Raw genomic sequence first — 23267 nt, 5'->3', positions numbered from 1 at the left:
GCCCATTAGGGTATTAAGCTTGCTTAGGAGTCCTGTAGCTCAGTGGTTAGAGCACTCGCTTTGCAAGCAAGAGACCTGAGTTCAATTCCAGGCAGAGGGCGAAACCTTGAGCAAGTTTCCTTACTCCACACAGAGCCTAATAATAATCCCTCCAAAACCAAAAACAATAATAAAATTGGTCATTTTCAATCTACGACTGTTTGTGGGACATTGCTGTGCGCAATTGGCTGCTGCGTTCGCCCACAAATTTACAGTCAATTCACTTTACAGTGTGTTCTGTGAAGCGCTTTGGGACGTCCTTCCGATGTGAAAAGCGCTATATCAAATGCAAGGATTATTATTATTATTATTATTATTATTATTGCTGGGTTAACAGGAACCGAGTGGGAGGAATCCTTAAGCCCCCCTCCGCCCCGCGCCCAGTGCCTACTCTGCCCTTCCAGGTCTCGTCAACAAGGCAGGGTGGCTAGTCTGTCATCTGCAGTGCCTTGGAATACAGCGGACCTGCCTGAAAGCCCAGACCACCCAACGATTAACGCTTCCGACATCCCATTGGCGAGCACGTCTCCTCGGACGAAACTCGACTCCAAGGGAGATCCTGTAGGCTCTCTTTCCCCGCGCGTCTGCACTAACTTATTACTGGTACCGAAACCAACCCAACATCTGCGGCGTGGCTTCAGGACTGAGAGCGGCATTGAAGGAAACGAGAAGAAAAACCTTTGCCCCTGAGAAATAGGTTTTTTGTCGTCGTTTCTCATGGCTTTTTTGCGCGTGTGTTGGTTTTGTCTATTGACACAGCCGGAAGCAGAGCGGTGAGTGTTCTCCATCCGTCAAGACACAGTCAGACTCTTTTTTGCTGATACCAGGTCTTGTGAAATCCAGATGGCTCCTGATTCCAGATAACTGGCCAGTGGCTCAAGGTGTGTTGAGATCCTTTCTCTCTCTCTCTCTCTCTTGATTCTATTCCATTGGAGGTGGTATCATTTTGAGACACCACCTTCTGCCCCAAGTCTCCTTTACCATTGGTCGTCCCCAAAGACAGAAGGAGGTGGGTGGGTGTGTGTGTGTGTCAGATCCTTTTGCTCCTTATTAATCTGTGTGAGTGAGTGTTAATAAGGGAGTCAGAGAGCCACAGTGAGTGGCAGTGGTGAGTGAGTTTGCAGCTGCTGATCAGTTCTGCCAAAGCTCAGTAGAGGCGTTCAACACAGACACAGACACACACACACACACAGACACCAGAGGGTCTCAGAGAGAATTATTCATTGACTGACTGGTGGGGCATCCAACTCAACTCCATCCACACCACACCATGGGTCGGGTCTCCGACTGTGCCATCCTTTTGGGGTTTGCCATGGTTTGTCTTCATGGGGGAGCAGTGTCAGGTAAGTCCCTGTGGCTGTGGCTGTGTCTGTGTCTGTGCTGTGGCTCTGGTTGTGTCTGCGCTGTGTCTGTGGCTCTGGTTGTGTCTGCGCTGTGTCTGTGGCTCTGGTTGTGTCTGCGCTGTGTCTGTGGCTCTGGTTGTGTCTGCGCTGTGTCTGTGCTGTGGCTCTGGTTGTGTCTGTGTCTGTGACTGTGTCTGTGCTGTGGCTCTGGTTGTGTCTGTGTCTGTGTCTGTGACTGTGTCTGTGTCTGTGTCGACCTGAGAATTGGTGAATTCCGTTTTTATTTCGTGGACAGAAATAGGTCGAAATACTGCGATAAATACGAAAGAGGAAACTCGCAAACACTGGGAATCACAGTCGCCTTCGTCACTTGTACTTATGAAATACAGATTGCAGGAACTTTACTCCACAGACAACTCTCTCTCTCTCACACACACACAGAGACACACAGACAGACAGACAGACAGACAGACAGACACACACACAGACACACAGACAGACACAGACGGACAGAGACAGACACACACAGAGAGACACACAGACAGACAGACACACACACACACACAGACAGACAGACACACACACACACACAGACACACAGACAGACAGACACACACACACACAGAGACACACAGACACAGAGAGACAGACACACAGACACACACAAAGACACACAGATAGACACACACACACAGAGACACAGAGACAGACACACACACAGAGACAGACACACACACAGAGACAGACACACACACAGAGACAGACAGACAGACTCCCAAAAGAAAAGAACTTAGTATAACACTGGATCCTTAAGATGTACGTGAGATTGATAGTAGTGCTGTGAGGTTGGACAGACAGGGACTGAGGTGTGAACCTTGAAGGTGTAATTTGTACTGAATCAGTCACTTCCTCTTCAGATTAAATAATTTTTATTCCTATTATTATTGTAAAGTCCTCCCCCCACAACCCCCCCCCCCCCCCCACACACACACACACACACAGGGCGAGGACATTCATCTGAAAATATTTCTTCTTCTGCAATAGTTGAAGCTACAAATAAACAAATGCAAGTTGTTGTTGTTGTTGTTGCTGCTGCTGGGACTGATGGCCAAAGGTGTGCACAGTGTCTGTCTGTCTGTCTCCACAGCCCTGTGAGAGGTTCCCCAGAGACTCAGTGCTTGTTCTCTCCTTTGGGTCTGTAGGTTTGCTGTCTGCAGCCACCAATGTAACCTGGAAGTCCATCCTCTTCCGAACCGAATTGCGCTGGGATCCACCTCTCGCTGATTTCGTCTACACAGTGCGAGTGAAAGGGTGAGTAGCCACCCAGCCAGCCAGCCAGTTTGGGCGACCATTTATTCTCTGTGTAAGTCGCCCACCGATTTAAACTCGAGAGGCATAACCCGCAGGGAGGGTACTAACTGCAGGTTTAAAGTTGCAGATGATTTTCCCCTTCTCCTGGCCAGAGAGAAAGATTGCACAAGTTTCCTTGCTCCACACACCTCTGTTTGCTTAGCAGTAAAGTAGGAACCTGGCAACTAGTCAATCGGCTCCGGGATAGTAATAAAAAAAATTATAATTTGGTCACTCGATCCACTGCTGTTTGTGGGACGCTGCTGTGCGCAATTAGCTTCCGCCTTTCACCCACAAGACGTACAGTCAATTCACTTTACAGTATGTCCTGTGAAGTGCTTTGAGACATCTCGAAGACGTGATAAGGCGCTGTATCAAATGCAAGAATTATTATTATTATTACCTAACAGGGAGGGTGTCTTATGAGTTTTATCGATCGGATCGTGTATTATTATTGTGTGACACTTCGATTGCACCAACTAGTCTGTGGTTAAAGTCGGTTGCAAACATCTGAAATACACGCACACACATATATATATATATTGATTTATATTTAATAATAATCGTATTGCTATATTTAATAATAATCAATTTAAGAATCGATAATATGGGCTCCTACAGGAATATATCTGAAACACATATCCATATAAAGTATATTATTGGATGCTATATTTTTTACCTAAAAATCTGCCATGCTCAACTGCCCCTTCTCCGGCTCAGAATCATGCTCAGCCACAGTCAAGCACTCTGCCACACTACCTCCGTGAGGAGCCCTATATAAATCTAAGTTGTTGTTAAATGAAGGTGGGGCTGTTAATGTTCACCTGTGACAAAGGAATTGGTTCAAGAGAGGTTGAAAGAGAGATTAATCCACATACATGGACTGAGATCGTACCAAGAGGTTGAGGGTAATTTGTATGAAGTTGTCTTAACAATCTTTGGGGCATCGCACAGATCATGCAGGAGCCACATGCTCTAAGGAGCAAAATCTCTTTGTTTTTTACATGTTTCTGGGTCTGTTGATTAGCAGCAGAGACAAGTTATAGGCGCACGGATTGTTTCCCCTCAGCAGTTTACAATCCTTTCCTGCATACTGTGCATAATGGGAACCACATGTGCCATTTGACAAGCAAGTAGTGTTTGGAAATGTTTGCAATTCAGCGTGAAAGCAAATGAACTCACAAGGAGTGTTAGTCGTTGTAGTAATAATAATAAAATAACAACCCTTGCATTTTTTTTAATCCTTGCATTTGATACAAGGCACAATATCAAATTCTATTAATATAAATTATTGTAGCGTCTAATGTCGAACGATATAATTCACATGATGTTCACCGATTGCTTTGAGTGCATATAAAATTAATATAAGTTCAACACTTTCAACAACAATTAGCCAACAAAATGGTTACATTTTGTTCATGGGTGCAATCTAAAACAATTAAGCAATGTACTATGTTTCAGATGCTTGCAAACGATTTTTTCACGACAGAATAGTTGGTGCAATCGAAGTGTCATACGATGAGGCGATAGTGTTTATTGCAAAAGACTGCCAAGGACTATGGAAGGGAGAATGACTGTATTAATTTCTTCATATGTGTCCTAGACATCAATGAGGGAGGGAAGAAGAGGCGGACAAACAAAAGTATGTTGTAGATCTCAATTTGTTCTTCATGCTTCAGCAGATAGAAAATTGCACTGTTTGTTCAGAACAGACTGAAAATAATCACTCAGGAATGCCAGAGGCTACCATGTATAAAACAGTGTCATAGATCATTTAAAAAACTAGTAGGAACCCATTCGTCAGTCAATTCCAGAGGTAATTGTTTATGCCAGGTGTGGTTAGCAAGTGGTCTTGTCTTGTCTTCTTGCTACCTAAGAACGTGGTTGCTGTGAGGGCAGTGGTTTCTATACTATAACAAATTCACACACCCAGGAGTTCACGTTGTGTGAACCCGCCATCTTTGGATACAAAGGGCAATCGTTATCATTATTAATTGGAGACCCCGCTCCAATAAAACCCACTTTCAGAGTAACATTTCTGAAGACGTACTTACAGTTACCTGAAAATTGTGAAAATCATTAAAGTTCAAAAAAGTATTTGGATCATGGGTTTGAGTTTCTTACTGTGCAGTGAGTGTGATTCAATAAAAAAGATACTCAGTTTATTAATTTCAGTGAACTGTATACATTAATGTTTTTCTAAGTTGGAGACACTAACCATAGAACCTATATTCTGTAGCTCAGTGGTTAGAGCACTCGCTTTGCAAGTGAGAGACCTGAGTTCAATCCCAGGCAGGTCAGGGCGAAACCTTGGGCAAGTTTCCTTACTCCACACAGAGCCTAATAATAATCCCTCCAAAACCAAAAACAATAATAAATTGGTCATTTTCAATCTACGACTGTTTGTGGGACATTGCTGTGCGCAATTGGCTGCCGCGTTCGCCCACAAACATACAGTCAATTCACTTTACAGTGTGTTCTGTGAAGCGCTTTGGGACGTCCTCCCGACGTGAAAAGCACTATATCAAATGCAAGGATTATTATTATTATTATAGTTAAAATTGTTTGCAATCATCTGAAGCACAGAATGGGGTTTAATTGGTTTAGACAGTGCCCAACTAACAACATTTAACAAATAATATATTTTCTGGGTGTAGATCGACAGCTTGAAATTTCCATGCTTAAGTGTATTCCTCTGGAAAAGGAGCGGTAGCTTCTGGCAATTGAAATCAGAAAACCAACCTTTCTACCTTCTTTGGCAACGCAGCCTTATAGACAGAAGTCACCTTGGGCAAGTTTCATATGTGGTGCAGTGCTCAAGTAGGAGTAATGAAAAAGAGCTGATTTTACCTCGTTTCTTTTTGTGATTTATAGCTGAACGGCAGCAAAGAATCAAATAAAACCTCTTAAACTGCAAATTTAAATGTAAGTGTAAACGGTCCTGATCCAAGTTTAATCGTAAAATAACTCAATATATTTTGGTTCCTCAACTCATAGTTATTTATTTTCCAGAACATTATTTGTTTTGTTGATTGAGTCATTCATTTAGGTTTTGTCTGCCTTCTGATTCAGGTATCTGTAAAGGAACCTTCTTTGTCATTACTTCAAAGAAAAGAGTTTTCCTCCCAGTTAATTTGATCTCTTCGGCCGTGCCTATGATCACCTTTCCCCTCCCCTTGGCTCGGCATTGGGCTCCGCCATTATTGTCTCCCCCACCACCCCGCGCAGGTCATCTCCTCCAACCTTCACTGTGAGGAGATGCTGGATTAACTTGAATCCAAAATCAAGGGAATCCGCAACACGGTCACTTCCCCTCCAACCTCCACCCACCCCCCACCCCCCACCCCCTCCCTCCCACACTCCGACTCCTACCCATCCTCCCCTGCACACCTTCGAACCCGTTTCCCCACCCTTTGTCACCAAACTCATCATATCCCTGAAACCCACCACCTGCTCCCTTGACCCCATCCCCACTCCACTCCTTATCTCCCAGCTCCACCTCCTTGCCCCACGTATCACAGACATCGTCAACCTGTCCCTCTCCTCTGGCTCTGTTCCCATTCCCTTAAAAACTGCCACCATCACTCCCACCTTGAAAAAACCCTCCCTTGATGCGTCGCAGCTATCAAGCTACCGGCCCATCTCCAACCTCCCCTTCCTGTCCAAGGTCCTTGAAAGAGTTGTCGCCTCCCAGCTGCGCTCTTTCCTCTCCACCCATTCATTATTCGAACCCCTTCAGTCGGGTTTCCGTGCTGCCCATAGCACAGAAACTGCCCTGGTCAAGGTCACCAATGACATCCTGACCATCTGCGACCAGGGCTCCCTCTGCCTCCTCGTCCTCCTCGACCTATCGGCAGCATTCGATACGGTCGACCACACTATCCTCCTCCACCGCTTGTCCTCCCACCTCAACCTTCAAGGCCCTGTCCTTGAGTGGTTTAGGTCGTACCTCTCCCACCGTCTTCACTTTGTTTCCATGAACGGCTTTTCCTCCACCCCCCGCACTGTCTCGTGCGGTGTCCCTCAGGGCTCTGTCCTCGGTCCCCTCCTCTTCACCCTCTATATGCTCCCCCTGTGGTGACATCATCCGCAGACATGGGGTTAACTTCCACATGTATGCGGATGACACCCAACTCTACCTTTCCTCCTCTACCCTCAACTCCACGACCCCCGATGTCCTGACAGCTGCCTGTCCGACATCGAGTCCTGGACGAGAGACAACTTTCTTCAGCTCAACGTGCGTAAAACTGAGGCCCTCCTGATTGGCTCACGTCAGCGCCTCCGCACCTCAGGCGCTGACAGCATCAGCATCCAAGGCTGCACTCTCCACCTCTCAAAGCCAGTCAGGAACCTCGGGGTTCTGTTCGACCCTGAGCTGTCCTTTCTCCCTCATATCCGCGCCACAACTGGCACCGCCTTCCATCACCTCCGGAACATCGCCAGACTACGGCACTACCTCACCCCTCACGCTGCTGAAACTCTGGTCCACGCCTTTATCACCTCAAGGCTGGACTATGGGAACTCTCTCCTCGCCGGCCTTCCCGGCCCTCCCTCCACAAGCTGCAGGTCATTCAGAACTCTGCAGCTCGTGTACTGTCCCGCACCAGGCTTCGGGACCACATCACTCCCACCCTCGCTCGCCTCCACTGGCTCCCCATCCCCCAGAGGATCGAATTCAAGATCCTCATCCTCACCTACAAGGCCATTCACGGCCTTGCTCCCTCCTACCTCTCCGACCTACTATCCCCCTACCTACCTGCCCGTACCCTCCGTTCCTCTGGCTCCGGTCTGCTCCACATCCCCCGCCCCAACCGCCCTACCATCGGTGGCCTTCAGCCTCTCAGCCCCGAGGCTCTGGAACTCTATCCCCCAGTGCCTTCGCCGCTTCCTCCCTTTCCTCCTTCAAGGCCGGTCTCAAGACCTTTCTCTTTGACCGTGCCTTCAGCTCCCCTCTCGACTCTCTACCCCCTCCTCGCTCCCTCCCTTCCCTCCCCTCCCCTGACCATTTCCCCCCTGCTCGGGTCCTGACCCAACTGTACAGCGCCTTGGGACGTCCTCCCGACGTGAAAGGCGCTCAATAAATGGAATCTTGTTGTTGTTGTTGTAAGCGCTCTGGAATGCTGCCCGGCGTGGAGAGCAGTATATAAAAGCAAGTTGTTTTTCTTGTTATTCCCGCTTCACCCAAACGTACCCCAAAAATTCAAATGAATTCGCTCATCTTCCCAAGTTCACCATCCACAAGCTCCAGCTGACAGAAAACGCCACTGTCTGTATCCTCGTCCACACCAAACTCCGCACACCCATCTCCCCAATACCCCCAATGTTCCACCAGTTTCTGTCTCTGAATGAATCAACTCATTCTCATTTACAAAAACCTTTCACGCCCTAACACCTCTCTACTCTCTGATCTGCTGCGCATCCCGCCACCGGTCCATGCCTCCATCAGTGACCGAGGCTTCAGTCACTACGGCCCAATCTCTGGAAATCCTGCCTCAGTCTCAAACCTCTTTATCTTTTTTTAAAAGTTACCTGAAAACCTACCTCACTGACCATTCCTAGGATCATCTCCTCTTTTCCCTTCCTCAATGCCTATCCCCAGCCCCATACAGCACTCCGAGATGTTATCCTGCAAAATGAATGTTATAGAGGCAAGTTGTTGTTGTTGCTCATCTAAATGTTTTTGTAGGATGTCACCAAGTACCAATAAAATGTTGCGTCTGTTTACCAACAACATTCACATGAGATTCATTACAGAACATTGTAACGAATCTCATTATGTGACGCGCTTCAAGGCATTCCTTTATTTATTATCCTGAAAAGAAATTAAAACTTCGGTTTATTTTTTCAGCAAAAGGACGGACTGGAAAAAGAAGCCTGAATGCACGCGGGCGAAAATCACACGTTGTGACATAACAAGCCTGCTGGAGAATGTGACCGACACGTACAACATTGAAATCATGACCTACAGTCAGGAAAGCACAGATGAACCAGAAGAGGCTCCTCATGCTGAGGCATTGCCAATCACTCCTTACAAAGACAGTGAGTATCAATAGCATTCCTAGCGCATTTGAGGCACAGCGCCTCAAAGATCATTTCATTCTTCCTGCTATCTTTTTCTCTTCTGCTTCTGCTGGTTTACCCGGTTCCAGGCACGAGAGCTAAGCCCCCTTTAAGCGGTGAATTTTGTTTTTAAATTGTTACAAATGATTATATCCTTGGTTCTGTTGATTTCCGTGTCTCACTTAGTTCCACGAAGCACTGTCTTTGATCTATTGCTTCAACCCATCTTCTTCTGTTGCTTCTCATCAGGTACTGTAAGCCTAGCCAGCGCATTTATACACTGGCACTCATTCCTTTGTCATGTTGTCTGCACAATGATGTCCACATTTTTGGGGCATGAATGATACAACATGATGACAGGCCATTTAGCCCAATCTATCCTGTTAAGCATGTTTAAGTACAGGTGAACAGGTGCACTTAATTATCTCATTTTATTCTTAAATATAAAGGTCATTTTCATTTTTAAAGTATAATTATTTTTAATAGATCTAAATTTAAAAGCCCCAGAAGATGAATTGCAAAGATGAATGGAGTGAGCTACATTTACAGCAATTATGCCTGCTTTACCAATACAATACATATTTACATTTATATACAGTAATGCCTTTCACCTTTCACGTTGGGAGGATGTCTCAAGGCACTAAACAATATTGACTTGGCACTGGACCTAGTGGTGGGAGCCGAGTGGGGTGGAAGTGGATTAAAATCATAACCTTATGTATTATTATATATTTTGCATTTTATAACATTTATACAATTCAAGTATTAAAATAGTGAATGAAGAAAATAATTAACAAACACTCTTGTTGGTGTTTCTTTATGTTCCAGCTGAATTCGGACAAGCAGACTTTGAAATTATCTTGATCAATAAGACTAAAGTTCAGGTGTCTATAAAAGATCAATTGACATTCATCAGATTTCCGGACGGCACATTAAAAACATTACGTGACATCTATGGAGCTACACTGCTACACGACTTAATCTATTTCAAAGATGGCACCAGTGGCAAGGTATATTAATGTGAAACATGAAAATAATTATACTTCCTTTGTATTTATTATAATAAAAAAAGTGGAGAATATCTTCTTGAGTTAAAATAACAATATTTTAAAAATTTCCTTTTACAGAAAACTATCACTACTAATAGTCAAAAGATACTAATTGATGTCGAAGAAGATTTCAAATACTGCTTCAACATCCTTCCCCGTGTTATATCACCATATATCAAAGGCCCAAGCAGTGCAAACAAGTGCACAACGAATCAAATAAGTATATTGGGAGGTATTTGCTTTTTAATATTCTCTATTTTAATACACTATTTTACAATGAAGTACAGTTTAAAATTGCACATCTAGTACATCGTGTTAATGTTGCTTTGATTTTTGTCCTAGAATACAACGTGGGTGTGTTTGCAGCGGTGATAATAGGGATACTAGTGCTTGTCATTATCGTGGTGGTGATAGCTGTGGTTTTGAACAAGAAGAAACAGGTCAAGGAAGAATCAGAAATGTACCATTTGAAGCCGGTCTGAAGATGGTTTTAGAGGATTTTCTTCTTTCGATACTGACTTGCTCCCAAAGTGCTGGGCGAGGATTCTGAAAAATGTGCTTGCTGTAAAATACAAGGTGACCAACGACTCTATACGGGCACTTCACAGCCAGAGCTTATACGGTCCATTATAAGATAGTGGAAAGAAAGAGATATTTCTATGAAACACTGAGATTGCCCAGAGACAAAACAAATGAGCAACATTCTCCATGGAATGGGGCACTAATTAGAAAAGCTTTTATTAATTGCTGATGCGCTTTTAATTTTTTCTACTATTGGTGTTGGGGTTTTCTGATCGGTTGTACTGTTTAACACTAAAATGCAGAAAGACAAAAGTAATCTATTTATTTAATAACTAAGCCTTCAATATTTATCCTACCTATCATGCTGCACCTTAAAGAACCTTTTGTATATTGGTGTTTACGTCTAGGTGTCCTCTGAAAGGGGAAAATGTATTTTTTTAATGAGAATTTTTAATGATTTTTTTTAATTAAAAATAAAGATGGCATTTACTAAATAAAGGTAAATGGGAACATGAAAAAAAATGTGCGTTTTCCTCTTTATATACACTTAACAGAGTATGGTCGTTTTAGCCTTTCTGTGTTTTTCTGGGGGTGGGTGGGGGACAGTTTTACTGCACTATTTATGTGTTGCCAAATTCCTTTAGCTTCAGCTTTCTTGGCATTTTCTTTCATTTCACAATGGTACAACCATACCAACTGTGCCACTCTTTAAAGTTAAAATTACAGCCCAGTAATTCAGCCCCAAGGGTCTGGTGTTCACACATTGCATTCCATTCAGCTTCTTATCGAAATCTCCGGTTTATCATTTTTCGCCCTTTTTTTATTATAATGGGATCTTCTGAGGCAGGACTGAGCTCCCAGATCAATTACTGTGGTCAACTCAATTCTATTTAGGGCCACTGCTTTGTCCCTGGCTTGTCATCAATCCCGTGATTTTAATGGCATTTTTTCTCCAAAAAAATCCTTTGAGATCCAGACAGCTCTTTATCCAATTTTCCAGCAGCAGAGTTGGAGCTGAGAGTTGACTCAGGATTGACGAAGGAGCCAAGAACTGAGTTGTAAAATCCATATTGAGTTGAGTCAGGATTGACGAAAGAGCCAAGAGCTGAGTTGTAGAATCAATTTGAACTGCACTGTTCAGAGTAAACTCATGATCATGATTGACACAATCATCACAATAAGGGGTCAAAGTTGCAATGTTCAACTCTGTGTTTGTTGTGCGTTCACACAAGGAATACGTCATGAAACCTCAAATATTTTAACTATTTATATTTTGGAATTTTTACTATGTCGTTACATGAGGCACGTAATAGAAACTATTCAGGCCACAGACAGTGACGAAATTTGGTAAAAATAAAACAGTCTTGGAAAATAAATATCATCATAATATTCAGGCTATGGGTTTCCGAGGGCATGATGGTGCATTAAATCTTACACTATTTAATTGTAGATGATTTTACTGTTTATTTTAATATTCTGCGCCAGATCCCATGAGTTCATAGAACCACAGAATCTAAATCAATAAGCAGAAGTTTTGGTTGCCTCTCATACAATGGTGATCTGCATACAGGCTGCCTAAACCTTAGTGATGCTAAATTGAGTTTGGGAAAGAGGTTACAGAGGTTTTTCGAGGCTCTGGGATCTAAAATTCCAGGTCTCAGTCTCACATTGTACAATAGTTCCTCGGTACAAGTACTTAGTATTCTGTATTCAGTATTTTATCTACAAATAAACTCCAAATATGGACTCATATCAGTGATTACATTCATTTCCTGGTCAAAGATCATGGCCCTTGTGCAGAGTATGGTTTTTTTTAGCCTTTGTGGGGTAGATGGGTTACTGGAACAGATTAGGATGGTCAGTCTCTTCAATGATTCTATTTTGAAAGCATTTCAATGGTATGCGCTCCATATACCAAAACTTCTCTATGGGAACTGAATTTTATGAGTAAAAGCAATGTAAAAAAAAGGTACCTCCCAATCGCTCAGAAATGCCTGCCCGTATCTTTGTTTAAAAGCCCTGCTTGTGTAGCGGTTATCTGGATGGCTCTGACACCATCTATGCCAGGAATTCCTGACAACTATGTGCCTTTGATAAATCATTGGTAAAGGTCCTAGTGTGTACACATTCAGCACCTTTTCCGTGTGGGACTTCCAACAAGATAACTTTAGCAGCTTTTTAGGTTGGATATTATTCAGAAGTTGACGAGACGATTTAGCCGTTATTTTAAAGGTTGTATTAATTAAAGCCAAACTTCCGTCAGTCACAGGGAGACTTGAGTTGCCTTCTGCTGGCAACTGAACATTTATCAATGTAACTAAATATGTCTTTGTTATTATAACAATAATCCTTGCATTTGATATAATTTGAAATATTTGATATATATTTGGATATATATATATTTTATCACGTCATTGAGATTTCTCAAAGTGCTTCGCGGGATATACTGTAAAGTGAATTGACTGTATATTTTGCGGGCAAAATGCGGCAGCCAATTGCGCGCAGCACAATTGGAACAATGATTTTATTACATTACTTATATTCCATACTTACCAAGAAAAGATATGAACACATACTTGTAGCATAAATTGGAACTTACCTAACCCATGAGTTCAGTCTTAAATGTATGAGAAGTTCCAATGGTTTATAGCAACTGTATTTTGTGAACCCTGAGAGAGTCTCCTGGCCTATCTTTAACCCATTTGTAGAGCACTCTTATGCTTCTTAAAATCCAGTCAGCAGTCTTCACCAAATTCAAATACCAGTTGACCTAATAGCTAAGATCATGGCCAAGTCACAAAATCACACAAGATTAATTTGGATGAAGGAAGCCTCATTTTGAGCTCATCCTAGAATAATAATAATAATAATCCTTGCATTTGATATAGCGCTTTTTACGTCTTGTAGACGTCCCAAAGTGCTTCACAGAATATACTGTAAAGTGAATTGACTGTATATTTGTGGGCGAACGTGGCAGACAATTGTTTTTTTGGAGGGATTATTATTAGGCTCTGTGTGGAGTAAGGAAACTTGCCCGAATACCCACCCTACCGTTCCTCCCATCACAGCATCAAGCTTTATTTAAAAAATAAGTCCAGTGTCCTGGCTTCAGCCACCCTTCCTAGTAATCCGCTCCAGTCATGGAAAGAAGTTGCATATTAAAACCTCCAGGTAGCATAGCCAGTGATGACAAAATCCATCAGCAGGATTTTAGGTCACTTTATGATATGCTTCAAACTTATTGGCACCTGCAAAATTGTACTTCAGCAAAAGTCATCACAGAAGAACAGGAATACAAGAAGATTTGAGAGGAAAATGTGTATTGAAAGCTGAAGTATCAAAATCCTCTCCCCTCTCCCCTCTCCAATGTATTCATTTCAAGCATGGAATCGGGGTTCTCTCTGAATCAATATGAGTTTTGGAAGCAAATTTTATTTTTCATGCGCTCTGTTTAGGAATGTACGGGCAGAATGACTCAGAAAAACAGTTCCGAGAAATAATTATTCAACAAAGAGACAGTAGATCACTGTGAGGGCTTGTTAAAGGCTGCCGTTCTGTAGCTCAGTGGTTAGAACGCTCACCTCGCAAGTGAGAGGCCTGGGTCCATTCCTGGCAGGGCAAAACCTTGGGCAGGTTTCGTTACTCCACACACATGATAATAATTCCTCATGAAGGAAACAATGATAAATTGGTCACTTCAATCCACAACTGTTTGTGGGACACTGCTGTGCGCAATTGGCTGCCACGTTTTGCCCACAAATACACAGTCAATTCACTTTACAGTATATTTTTTTATGTTGGAGAAAATCTCCCCAGACCCCAGCAAGTCACTGAACTTCCATGTTACACAACTTTGGTTACTTACATCTCACTTCCTCTCCACACTGAATGAAGGCACAATATTTTACCATTAGTCATTTGGGTTAATGTGCGCCTCAGAATGGGATTCCGTTTAAGATCCTGCACCAGACTCTGGATATTCCCAGTGAAACTTGAACCATGAATTAATTGCTGAATGCAGAATGGAAACACCTTCTAGGGTAGACCACAGCTCAATCTGCAATTCCAAATGCAACAATTACATCGGTTATTAAGGGTCATGTTAATAGTCCCTCATATGAGCTGAAGTAAAAGCCACATCAGGTATCTCTGGAATGTTGCTCTACTGTTGCAATAGTCAAAAGGGTTGGGTAAGATTCCAAGCCCCAACACACAAAACACTTCAAAAAATCGTATATCACCTGGTGACAGCATCCTCCCATGACTCTTCATCCCACACCCTGTAAGTTTTCATCGTGCGCTAGTTACTGATCCAAATGTGATTCTTTCCAGGCGAACCGTGTCCCTATGTAGTCATGTACACTGATGGCTCTGCTGGAGTTGCAGAGGACGGGGCAGAATTTTTAAAATCTAAATATAAAAATATAAATTTTGAGATCCAGATTAAATCAGTTATCATTTTTAAAAGTCATTTTGCATTTTACCATTACCCGTGATAAAATATTTATATATTGTGCTGTATATATTGTACAATTTTTGGAAGGTAACCATTTCCACACGAAGCAGTAAACAAACATAATAGAGATTGAAATGTTTACTCAGAAGTGATCGCAAAATGCTGTCCTGATCTCGCTCTATGCTACCATCACGTGGTCTGTTGAGAGACTGCAGCTCCATCACAAATCCGTGCTCTCCATTCGGAACAGAATACATAAACAATAAATAATAATCCTTGCATTTTGATATAGCGCTTTTTACTTCTTCTAGACGTCTCAAACTGCTTCACAGAATATACTGTAAAGTGAGTTGACTTTGTGCATTTTTGTGGGCGGAAACATAACTAACAAATTCATGGCAATTATCGATGAAACTTCACATTTTTAAACCTATTCCTGCTAGTTCAGTCATCCTTCAAATTCCAAGGCAGTATCTTCCAGAGGGAACTATTAGACAGTACAGTATATTAATTGGCAGGGAGGGAAACTCGTTTCTAAATGCAAATTCTATAGGTAAAGATAAATGTGCCAAAAGTCCCAAACTGTAAAAATGTCTGGTGATCAGAGCCAGTGGTGCTCTTCTGATCAATCAGTGCAGTCAACAACTGATCACAAGCAAAAGTTCATTCAATAAATTGAAATAGGCATTCGATTAAATATTGTTTATTGAATAAAAATCGACAGATTTGGAAAAAAAGTTTGCAGAACATTGAATGTTTTAAATGTTCAGAACATTAGAACATTTCAAAATGAATGTCTTTTTTATGAGCTTTGAACTCAACTCATCATTGGATCTGAGCGGACATAGAGAGTGTCTTCTCTCCTGCTGTTAATTCACTGGCAGCTCCTTATGCTCAACAGTTCTCCAGTCAAAGGTATTGCAGAGGTTTAGGTACATCACTTTCCAAGGTGACATGTTGTAAATACTTGTGACATCATTTTCTTAAATGTTATTAGTTTAAAGTTTGCGTTTGGGTAACTCAGTTTGAAAAACCATCATTCCGTGTGGCTGATTGTAAGAGATCAGCATATTGTCTGCTGTGATTTTAATCGATACAAATCCACCCAATGTGCTGCAGTTTGAATTGGAGAAGTGTAACCAGTCTTTCGGAACCTTCTCCTGATGTTCTGTGGATTTGTCAATGAAGGTCCCAGTTCCACTGATGACGTACGCGATCCCCTCATCCTCCCGAATAAACTGCAAAGCAAGAGAGCGCGTTAGAATTCCCTGGTACATACGACTCCAGCTGCTCATGAACTATCCAGGTCGCTCATATACAATCAAAGCAGCACTGAGCTGCCCTCATCTGCTACCAAGCAACAGGTCGGAAAGTATTTTGCATTGCAGACACTCCTTCGTCAACTGTTCTTCAAATTGTGAATTGTTTCAATTGTTTCAAGGCAGGTCATGAACTGAGAGATCCTGAAATAATACATGCATTGTGTTCGGTTCTGCACTATCACTGATAACAACCCAGTTAAACAATACTAGCTAAAATAAATCTTATAATAATAATAATTACAAATAAATCTTAATTGTAATGTTCACTCGAAATAATAAAGACTAACACCAGAAAATCTAAAATGACACACACTGTTAGAATGGATTCCTACCTGGAGACTGTGATCGTGCCCACTGATGTAGACTGTGACATTATATTTCTTCAGAAGAGGCCTCAAGTGCTCCACAAGGCAATGAGTGGGGCCGTGATCACCTATAGACCATACTGGGTAGTGTCCAGCTACAACCAAGTAATCAGACCTGGAGCGGGAAGAGATATCCATAGAATGGTGCTTCTGTTTGTTTCATCAGTTATTTAATAGTAATAATAAACCTTGCATTTGATATCGCGCCTTATCATGTCTTTCAGACATTTCAAAGCGCTTCACAGAATATACTGTAAAGTGAATTGACTGTATATTTTGTGAGCGGCAGCCAATTGCGCACAGCAGTGTCTCGCAAACAGTTATGGATTGAGTGACAAATTCATCATTCTTATTATTATTTTTAAATACTTAAAAATATTTTTTAATATTTGACAGGTCCAAGTACAAACCGCACCTTTTTTTTCAAAAAAAGCAAATACGTATGTTATTGAAAGCATACTTGGAATTTCCCAATTTCTGTTGAATCCACTGAAGGTGCCTCTGAGCCATTTCAGGCTTCTCCGCTCCTTTTGGCTGCTTGGCATCATAGGTGTTTCCACAGATCAGGATCGTGTCAATCATCAGGATAGTGGCAGAAACATTGGTGTTTGGAATCTTGAATTTCAAATCATAATAGAAATCGGGAAATTTCCTACAATAAAAAAAATGGTGCAAAATACCACAGAGCCATCATTCAAAATATTCAATTCACCAGACACTCAATTTGCTTTACAGTATATTCTGTGAAGCGCTTTGAGATGTCTAAACAACATGATAAGGCGCTATATCAATAATAATATAATCCTTGCATTTGATATAGCCCTTTTCATGTCTTCTAGATGTCTCAAAGCTCTTCACAGAATATTCTGTAAACTGAATTGACTGTATATTCGTGGGCAAAACACGGCAGCCAATTACGCACAGCGGTGTGCCACAAACAGTCGTTGATTGAGTGACCACATTATTATTTTTTTTCTTGCGGTGTTATTATCAGACGTGTGGAGTAAGGAAACCTGTCCAAGGTTTCGCCCTACTGGGAACCAAACCCAGGTCTCTCTTGTGAGGCGAGCGCTCTAATTACTGAGCTACAGGACTCCTCAAAGCAAGGATTATTATTATTATTATTATTATTATTATTATCCCCTATCCCTTGTTGCTGCTTTCTTCCTAACACATAGGAACAGAAGAGCTTCAATTTAGAGAATCAGGTTGGTATGCTGCTAAACTTGTAAAATTGGAATATGATTTTTGTGCTCTACATTAGTTTTTTTATGCTCTGGGGTATAAATAAAATATTGTGTCCACTGCATTCTTTGTTTCAAAAGATGAACAGGACCACCTATTTGGTTGAGCTAAAAATAAATATATTTCAGCCAATTGACTTCAGTTGATCAATACAAATGGAGCTGAAATATTCGTGCAGTTTAACAGTTTAAAACTCAAACAAAGCTAATTTACACTGAGTTTATTTCAGGTCAATAGGCTGATGTGATCAAATGTCAAGTAAACTATTACGCACAATGTACGCAATGTATAAAGGAATTTTTTTTAAAAAGTATAGAATTGTCAATGAGTAAACACTGTGGGATATAATGAGATGTTCAGAAGCACTCACCATCTCTTCGAGATCTCAGAATAAGCAATCTGTGCCGACACATTACCCAAATAATCATGATTTCCTGCCAGGATGTACCAAGGAATGTTAACAAGGGATGGAGCCGTGAACACATTTTCAAATGTCTCCTATTGAAACAATTTATAAAAATCTATTGGTCAAATTTCCAGCAGCACATGGTGATTAGTCAATCTTCAATTGGCAGAATTCACAAAAGTTAGTCATGACAAAGATCGGCAAAGATTTTATGTTGTAGTAATAGAGATTTTTTTAAATATAAACTTTGTTTTCGGAAGGAAAGGAGAAAGAATCCTCATCAATATCTTCCACATACCCTTTGATGTCCTCAATCTGCTCTTAATTTACAAATTATACTTATTGGTTCAAATGTTTTCACTGGAACAGTGAAGGCTAAAACAAGATATAACAGAGCTCTTCAAAATCCTAAACAATTTTGGGCTGGTGAATGGAGTGCTTTGAGTTTGTGTCTCCGGTGTAGGATCAGTTTGTGTGATGTGATGCGGATTGCAACTCAGAGCACTTTCAGCAAATTAAGACAATCTCTGAGAGAGAAGGTCTGAACAGAGTTGAGGCATTTTAACATATGCTCACAGGGAGATCGCAGCACAACTGTAATGTAAACGCACCGATGGTAGTCACAGCATCGACTGCTTGCTGCTTGCGTTCTCTATAGATTCCTCCCACGTTTGAACAGAGAGAGTGCGCAACACTGGAGGTGATGGCAACCACTCGGAATTGTGTCAGCAACTGCCCGGCCCCAGCTGAACACAATATTGAGCGCGGTTTTGAAAATACAGCGGTACGGGTAGTTTGTTAAACACTGCAAACTAATGAAATCGCTTACTTTAAATCTGAAATCATTCACATTCTTTACACCCTGGAAGTAAAAATTGTCTCCAACGTTAAGCACAAAGTTTGTTCCTGAGCTCTGTGCCACTCTCCCCATCTCAGCTGCCGTTGCATCCAGAACTACTGTCACATACGGTGCATATGGCACTCCTCCACCATCTCCAAGTGCAATGAACTGAATGGCATTTTCTTGTGACTAAACCAGAAATCAAAACATCAGTGAATTGACACCGGAAATAAGAGATGAAGACACTGACTACTTGACAAGCGACATGTACAATTTAGAGCGAGTCGATTTTAAACACTGGAAATGACTGTAAGGCTGATGACACAGTATTATCTTTATTCAGGGACAAAGATTAAGCGCTCCGGGATGCTATCTTGTGTGAAGGGCAAGTTATTGTTGTTCGTTCCCGATCTCTGGAGGAAAAGTGCTGAACAAAGCATTGGCAGCATCTTCCTGATGGCACATATATTTAAATAGAAGATATTGCATAAATTTTGTCTGTATACCTTTGAATTTAGAAGGTTGAGGGGTGATCCAATTGAGGTTTTTAGAATAATAAAGGGATTTGATAGGGTAGATACAGAGAAACTATTTCCTCTGGTCCAGAACAAGGGGACATAATCTTAAAATTAGAGCTAGGCTATTTATGAGTGAAATCGGGAGGCAGTTTTTGAACTAAAGTGAAGTGGAAATCTGTATCTCTCTCCCCCAAAAGGCTGTGGATGCTGGATCCATTCACATTTTCAAGACTGAGGCGGATAGGTATTTCTTAGGTCAGGGTTTCAAGCGATATGGGGCAAGAGTGGGTAACTGGACTTGAGGTACAGATCAGCCATGATCTTACAGAATGGCAGAACAGGCTAAAGGGGCTGAATGGCCTACTCCTGTTTCTATGTTTCTAATTAAAATATTTATCAGGGAAGTCAAGTAATTGAGCTCCCATCGAAGCACCAGAAGTCAACATCTAAGCTTCCAGTAGAGGGTGAGCTGAACACTCTTGGCTATGATGCCTATGGGAGGGAAACTACTAGTCAGTCAAGTGAAGTGCAGCACAGATTGCTCAAACAGCTCTCTTGAAGTTCTCAGACTAACTGGCAATATAACTGCTTTGTAAGAAAAAAATGACTTGATTTCCAGCCCATTGGCTCAGCTGGTTGCTTGGTAATGTTGCTGTAAAAAAATAGGCCACTTTTACCCAATTCTGTACAATGGCTGTTTTGTTTCAATGCATTTATAACAAAACATAATAAAGCTTCCGATATCATCTCCAGTGCCACAAAGAATAGAGGTATTGTTTGCTGTTAATAGAAATGGCCTGTCTGGGGGAGAGTTTGTAAAGAGCGATTCTCCTCTGCGAAACATTTAATGCATTATTAAGCCAGAGATTATGTGAGGTTGTGCGAAATTGATTATAGCTGATGAAAGTCGAAGGCAATAAGCCTTGTCATATCATATCATACATATAATAAACACACCTTTACAGTGGTCTTTATAGTGTTCTGCACTTCATCTCCTCAAATGGCTTCTTCTCTAGCCCCCGGACCGTCTTGTGTGGCGTTCCGCAGGGCTCTGTCCTTGGTCCCCTCCTCTTCAACATCTATATGCTCCCGCTTGGTGACATCATTGCAGACATGGGGTCAACTTCCACATGTATGCGGATAAAACCCAACTCTACCTCTCTGCCTTTGACTCCAGGTCCACTGCTGTGCTGACAGAATGTCTGTCAGACATCAAGTCCTAGATGAGAACTAACTTTCTTCAGTTGAACATCAACAAGACCGAGGCTCCCCTGACTGGGTCCCGTCAGCACCTCCTCACCTCAGGCGCTGACAGTATCACCATCCATGGTTGCACACTCCACCTTGCTAAGCCAGTCCGAAACCTTGGGGTCTTGTTCAACCCTCAACTATCCTTTCTACCCCACATTCGCAGCATGGCCCGCTCTGCCTTCCCCCACCTCCACAACATCACCCAGCTCCGACACTGTCTCATACCACAGGCCGCCGAAACCCTCATACATCGAGGTTCAACTATGAAAACTCACTACTTGTCGGCCTCCCCAACTCCTCCCTCCACAGGCTGCAGATCATCCAGAACTCTGCAGCCCTTGTCCTCTCCTGCACCAAACTCTGTGACCCTATCACCCCCATCCTTGCCCAACTCCACTGGCTTCTCATCACACAGAGGATACAGTTCAATATCCTGGTCCTCACCTTGAAGGCCCTCCATGGTCTTGCTCCCCCCGACCTCCTAACCCCCTACCATCCTGTTCGCTCCCTCCGCTCAGTGGGCTCTGGCCTGCTTCACATGCCCCGTCTTGCTTGCCCTACTATCGGCAGGTGGGCCTTCTGCCACTCTGCCCCCACCCTCTGGAAATCCATCCTGCAGTCCCTCCGTCTCACCCCTTCCCGCGCCACCTTCAAGACCCACCTCTTTGACCATGCTTTCGATCACCCTGCTTCCCCCTGTCCTCCCCCATCCCGACCCTCAGCGCGGGTCCATAACTCTGTCTATCCAGCGCCTTGGGAAGTCCTCTTGACATGAAAGGCGCTTTATGTTCTATTATGGCATCGTGAGTCATTGGTAGTACTAACGAACAAGAATATCTGAGTTAGTCTTTTTTGGAAGCAGATAACTTGCAATAAGTTATTGCTTCTTTAAGAAGTACTTGCCAAATAATAGTGAGAGGCAAGGAATCGATTCATATTGAAAATGTAGAGACAGTCAGGATTGACATTATAGAAGAAATCTCAAGATTTGATAGTAAACTGCACGTGTGACTAAGCTTTCAGTTCTCTGATGAGACATTTTAAAAGATCGATTCACCCACCCATAGCAAAGGTGTTTTCACGCAACTAACATAATTCTTCATAATGTATTTCTAGAGGAATGTTACAAAAGTCAATACAAGAATCATACAAAACAAATGTAAGGATGCGAATACAAACAGTTATGTTACCTTGTTGGGGAAAAGAGGTAACGAACTGCAAGTAGCCCAATACCAGATAAAGCATAGTTTGAACAACTTCATGAATCTAGCAGAAAATGTAAAGACAGTCAGGACTGATTAATGTTATAGGGGAATTCTCTTCTTGGAGATTTGACAGCGAACCGCGTGTATGACTAAACTTTCAGCTCTCCGATGAGACATTTGAAAAGACGGTTTTCTTAATACATAATACAAAAAACTTGATTTCTAGCACAAAATTATGGTGGAGCATTTAATAAAAAGTGACAAAACTTACTTGAGTATCAGCATCAGTAAGTAGCAATGATCTGCAGCAGCCACTGAGATGAGGTTGTACACCTCCCAAAGCCTCAATCAACAGAAAACGACTAAATTCTAGCGATAAAGCGATCTGTTTATTTCAAACCTCGCTGCCAGAAATAGGATGTTTGCTATGTTGGTTTTATGTTACAAATCTAGTGAATTTAAGTTCAGCACACCACAAAAGGTCATGTCTTTGACTGATAGAACACTATGCGTCATAATTATAACTTGGAATAAACTCCAAAGTTCAAAGGAATGTTGACAAAAGGCGTCATAAATAGTTTGGTGTTCCGCCGCGCACTTGACAAGTTTAACACTTCTCTACTGGTCACCAACCCGAGGCAATCTGCATATCAGGTAGAATGTGAATGGAGCGCTCAATTCTTAACAGCATCTTTTCTACCGTTTGCCAAGGAATCAGAGAAGTATGGGTTTGTCTCTGCGATGTCCTGTGTCACCCTCTCCCTGAATCCCTCTGCTTTACCCATTTTCTCTCTGCTTCTAATTCTCCCCTTAAGATCTATCTCTGTGACTGGCTTTATTACTACCATTACCACGGCACATGAGAAATGGCTGGTTATTCTACCAACAACTGTGTGGAAGCATATGCTCCTTTAAATTCATTGTTCATAGTGAGTTCACAAACTGAATTCAATGAATGTGAGCTGTTTGAACATCTTGAGTATAAAGTTATTTATTTTTCTCTCTTCACTGCATGCCAAAAATGTAAAACATTTGTCTTTTGGCTGTTGAAATAAAGGTTTTTTTTTGTGCCAGGTGATAGCCTAAAATACATTTCTCTGGACTTCAATTGAGTGTCTCAGAATTTCTATTTCTTCCTCCTCCACTCACTTTGACACTGTGAACCTGTCTACTTGCCTGAGAACACTTTTTGTACAGCAGGCAGCTTGTTATTAAAATAGTTTTCGTTTTTATGAGCACAAAAAATACATTTTTAAATACTTAAGTGTGTATCAGTGACATGTAGTAAAAAAAAC

At 42.1% G+C, this 23267-nt stretch overlaps 2 protein-coding genes across 2 annotated transcripts; one reads left to right on the top strand and one right to left on the bottom strand.

Moving 5' to 3' along the window:
• The first annotated feature begins 1081 nt into the window (after positions 1–1081).
• f3b (coagulation factor IIIb) lies at positions 1082–10885 on the top strand. The gene is made up of 6 exons (XM_007887122.2): positions 1082–1382; positions 2585–2693; positions 8581–8771; positions 9621–9802; positions 9920–10073; positions 10184–10885. Exons 1-6 carry the CDS (start codon positions 1310–1312, stop codon positions 10321–10323), a joined length of 849 nt encoding a protein of 282 aa, XP_007885313.1. The 5' UTR covers positions 1082–1309; the 3' UTR covers positions 10324–10885.
• Positions 10886–15685: 4800 nt separating this feature from the next.
• Positions 15686–22900, bottom strand: acp5b (acid phosphatase 5b, tartrate resistant). The gene is made up of 6 exons (XM_007887343.2): positions 22856–22900; positions 18987–19187; positions 18122–18249; positions 16967–17158; positions 16474–16621; positions 15686–16057 (listed from the first exon to the last, which is right to left on the bottom strand). The coding sequence occupies exons 1-6, from the start codon at positions 22898–22900 to the stop codon at positions 15818–15820; spliced, it is 954 nt and encodes a 317-aa protein (XP_007885534.1). The 3' UTR covers positions 15686–15817.
• Between the last annotated feature and the right edge of the window lie 367 nt (positions 22901–23267).

This window comes from Callorhinchus milii, unplaced genomic scaffold (assembly GCF_018977255.1).
Source record: "Callorhinchus milii isolate IMCB2004 unplaced genomic scaffold, IMCB_Cmil_1.0 Scaffold5, whole genome shotgun sequence".
NCBI lineage: Eukaryota > Metazoa > Chordata > Chondrichthyes > Chimaeriformes > Callorhinchidae > Callorhinchus > Callorhinchus milii.
Note: the sequence above shows the minus strand (reverse complement) of the source record. Positions and strands in the feature narration are given on the sequence as shown.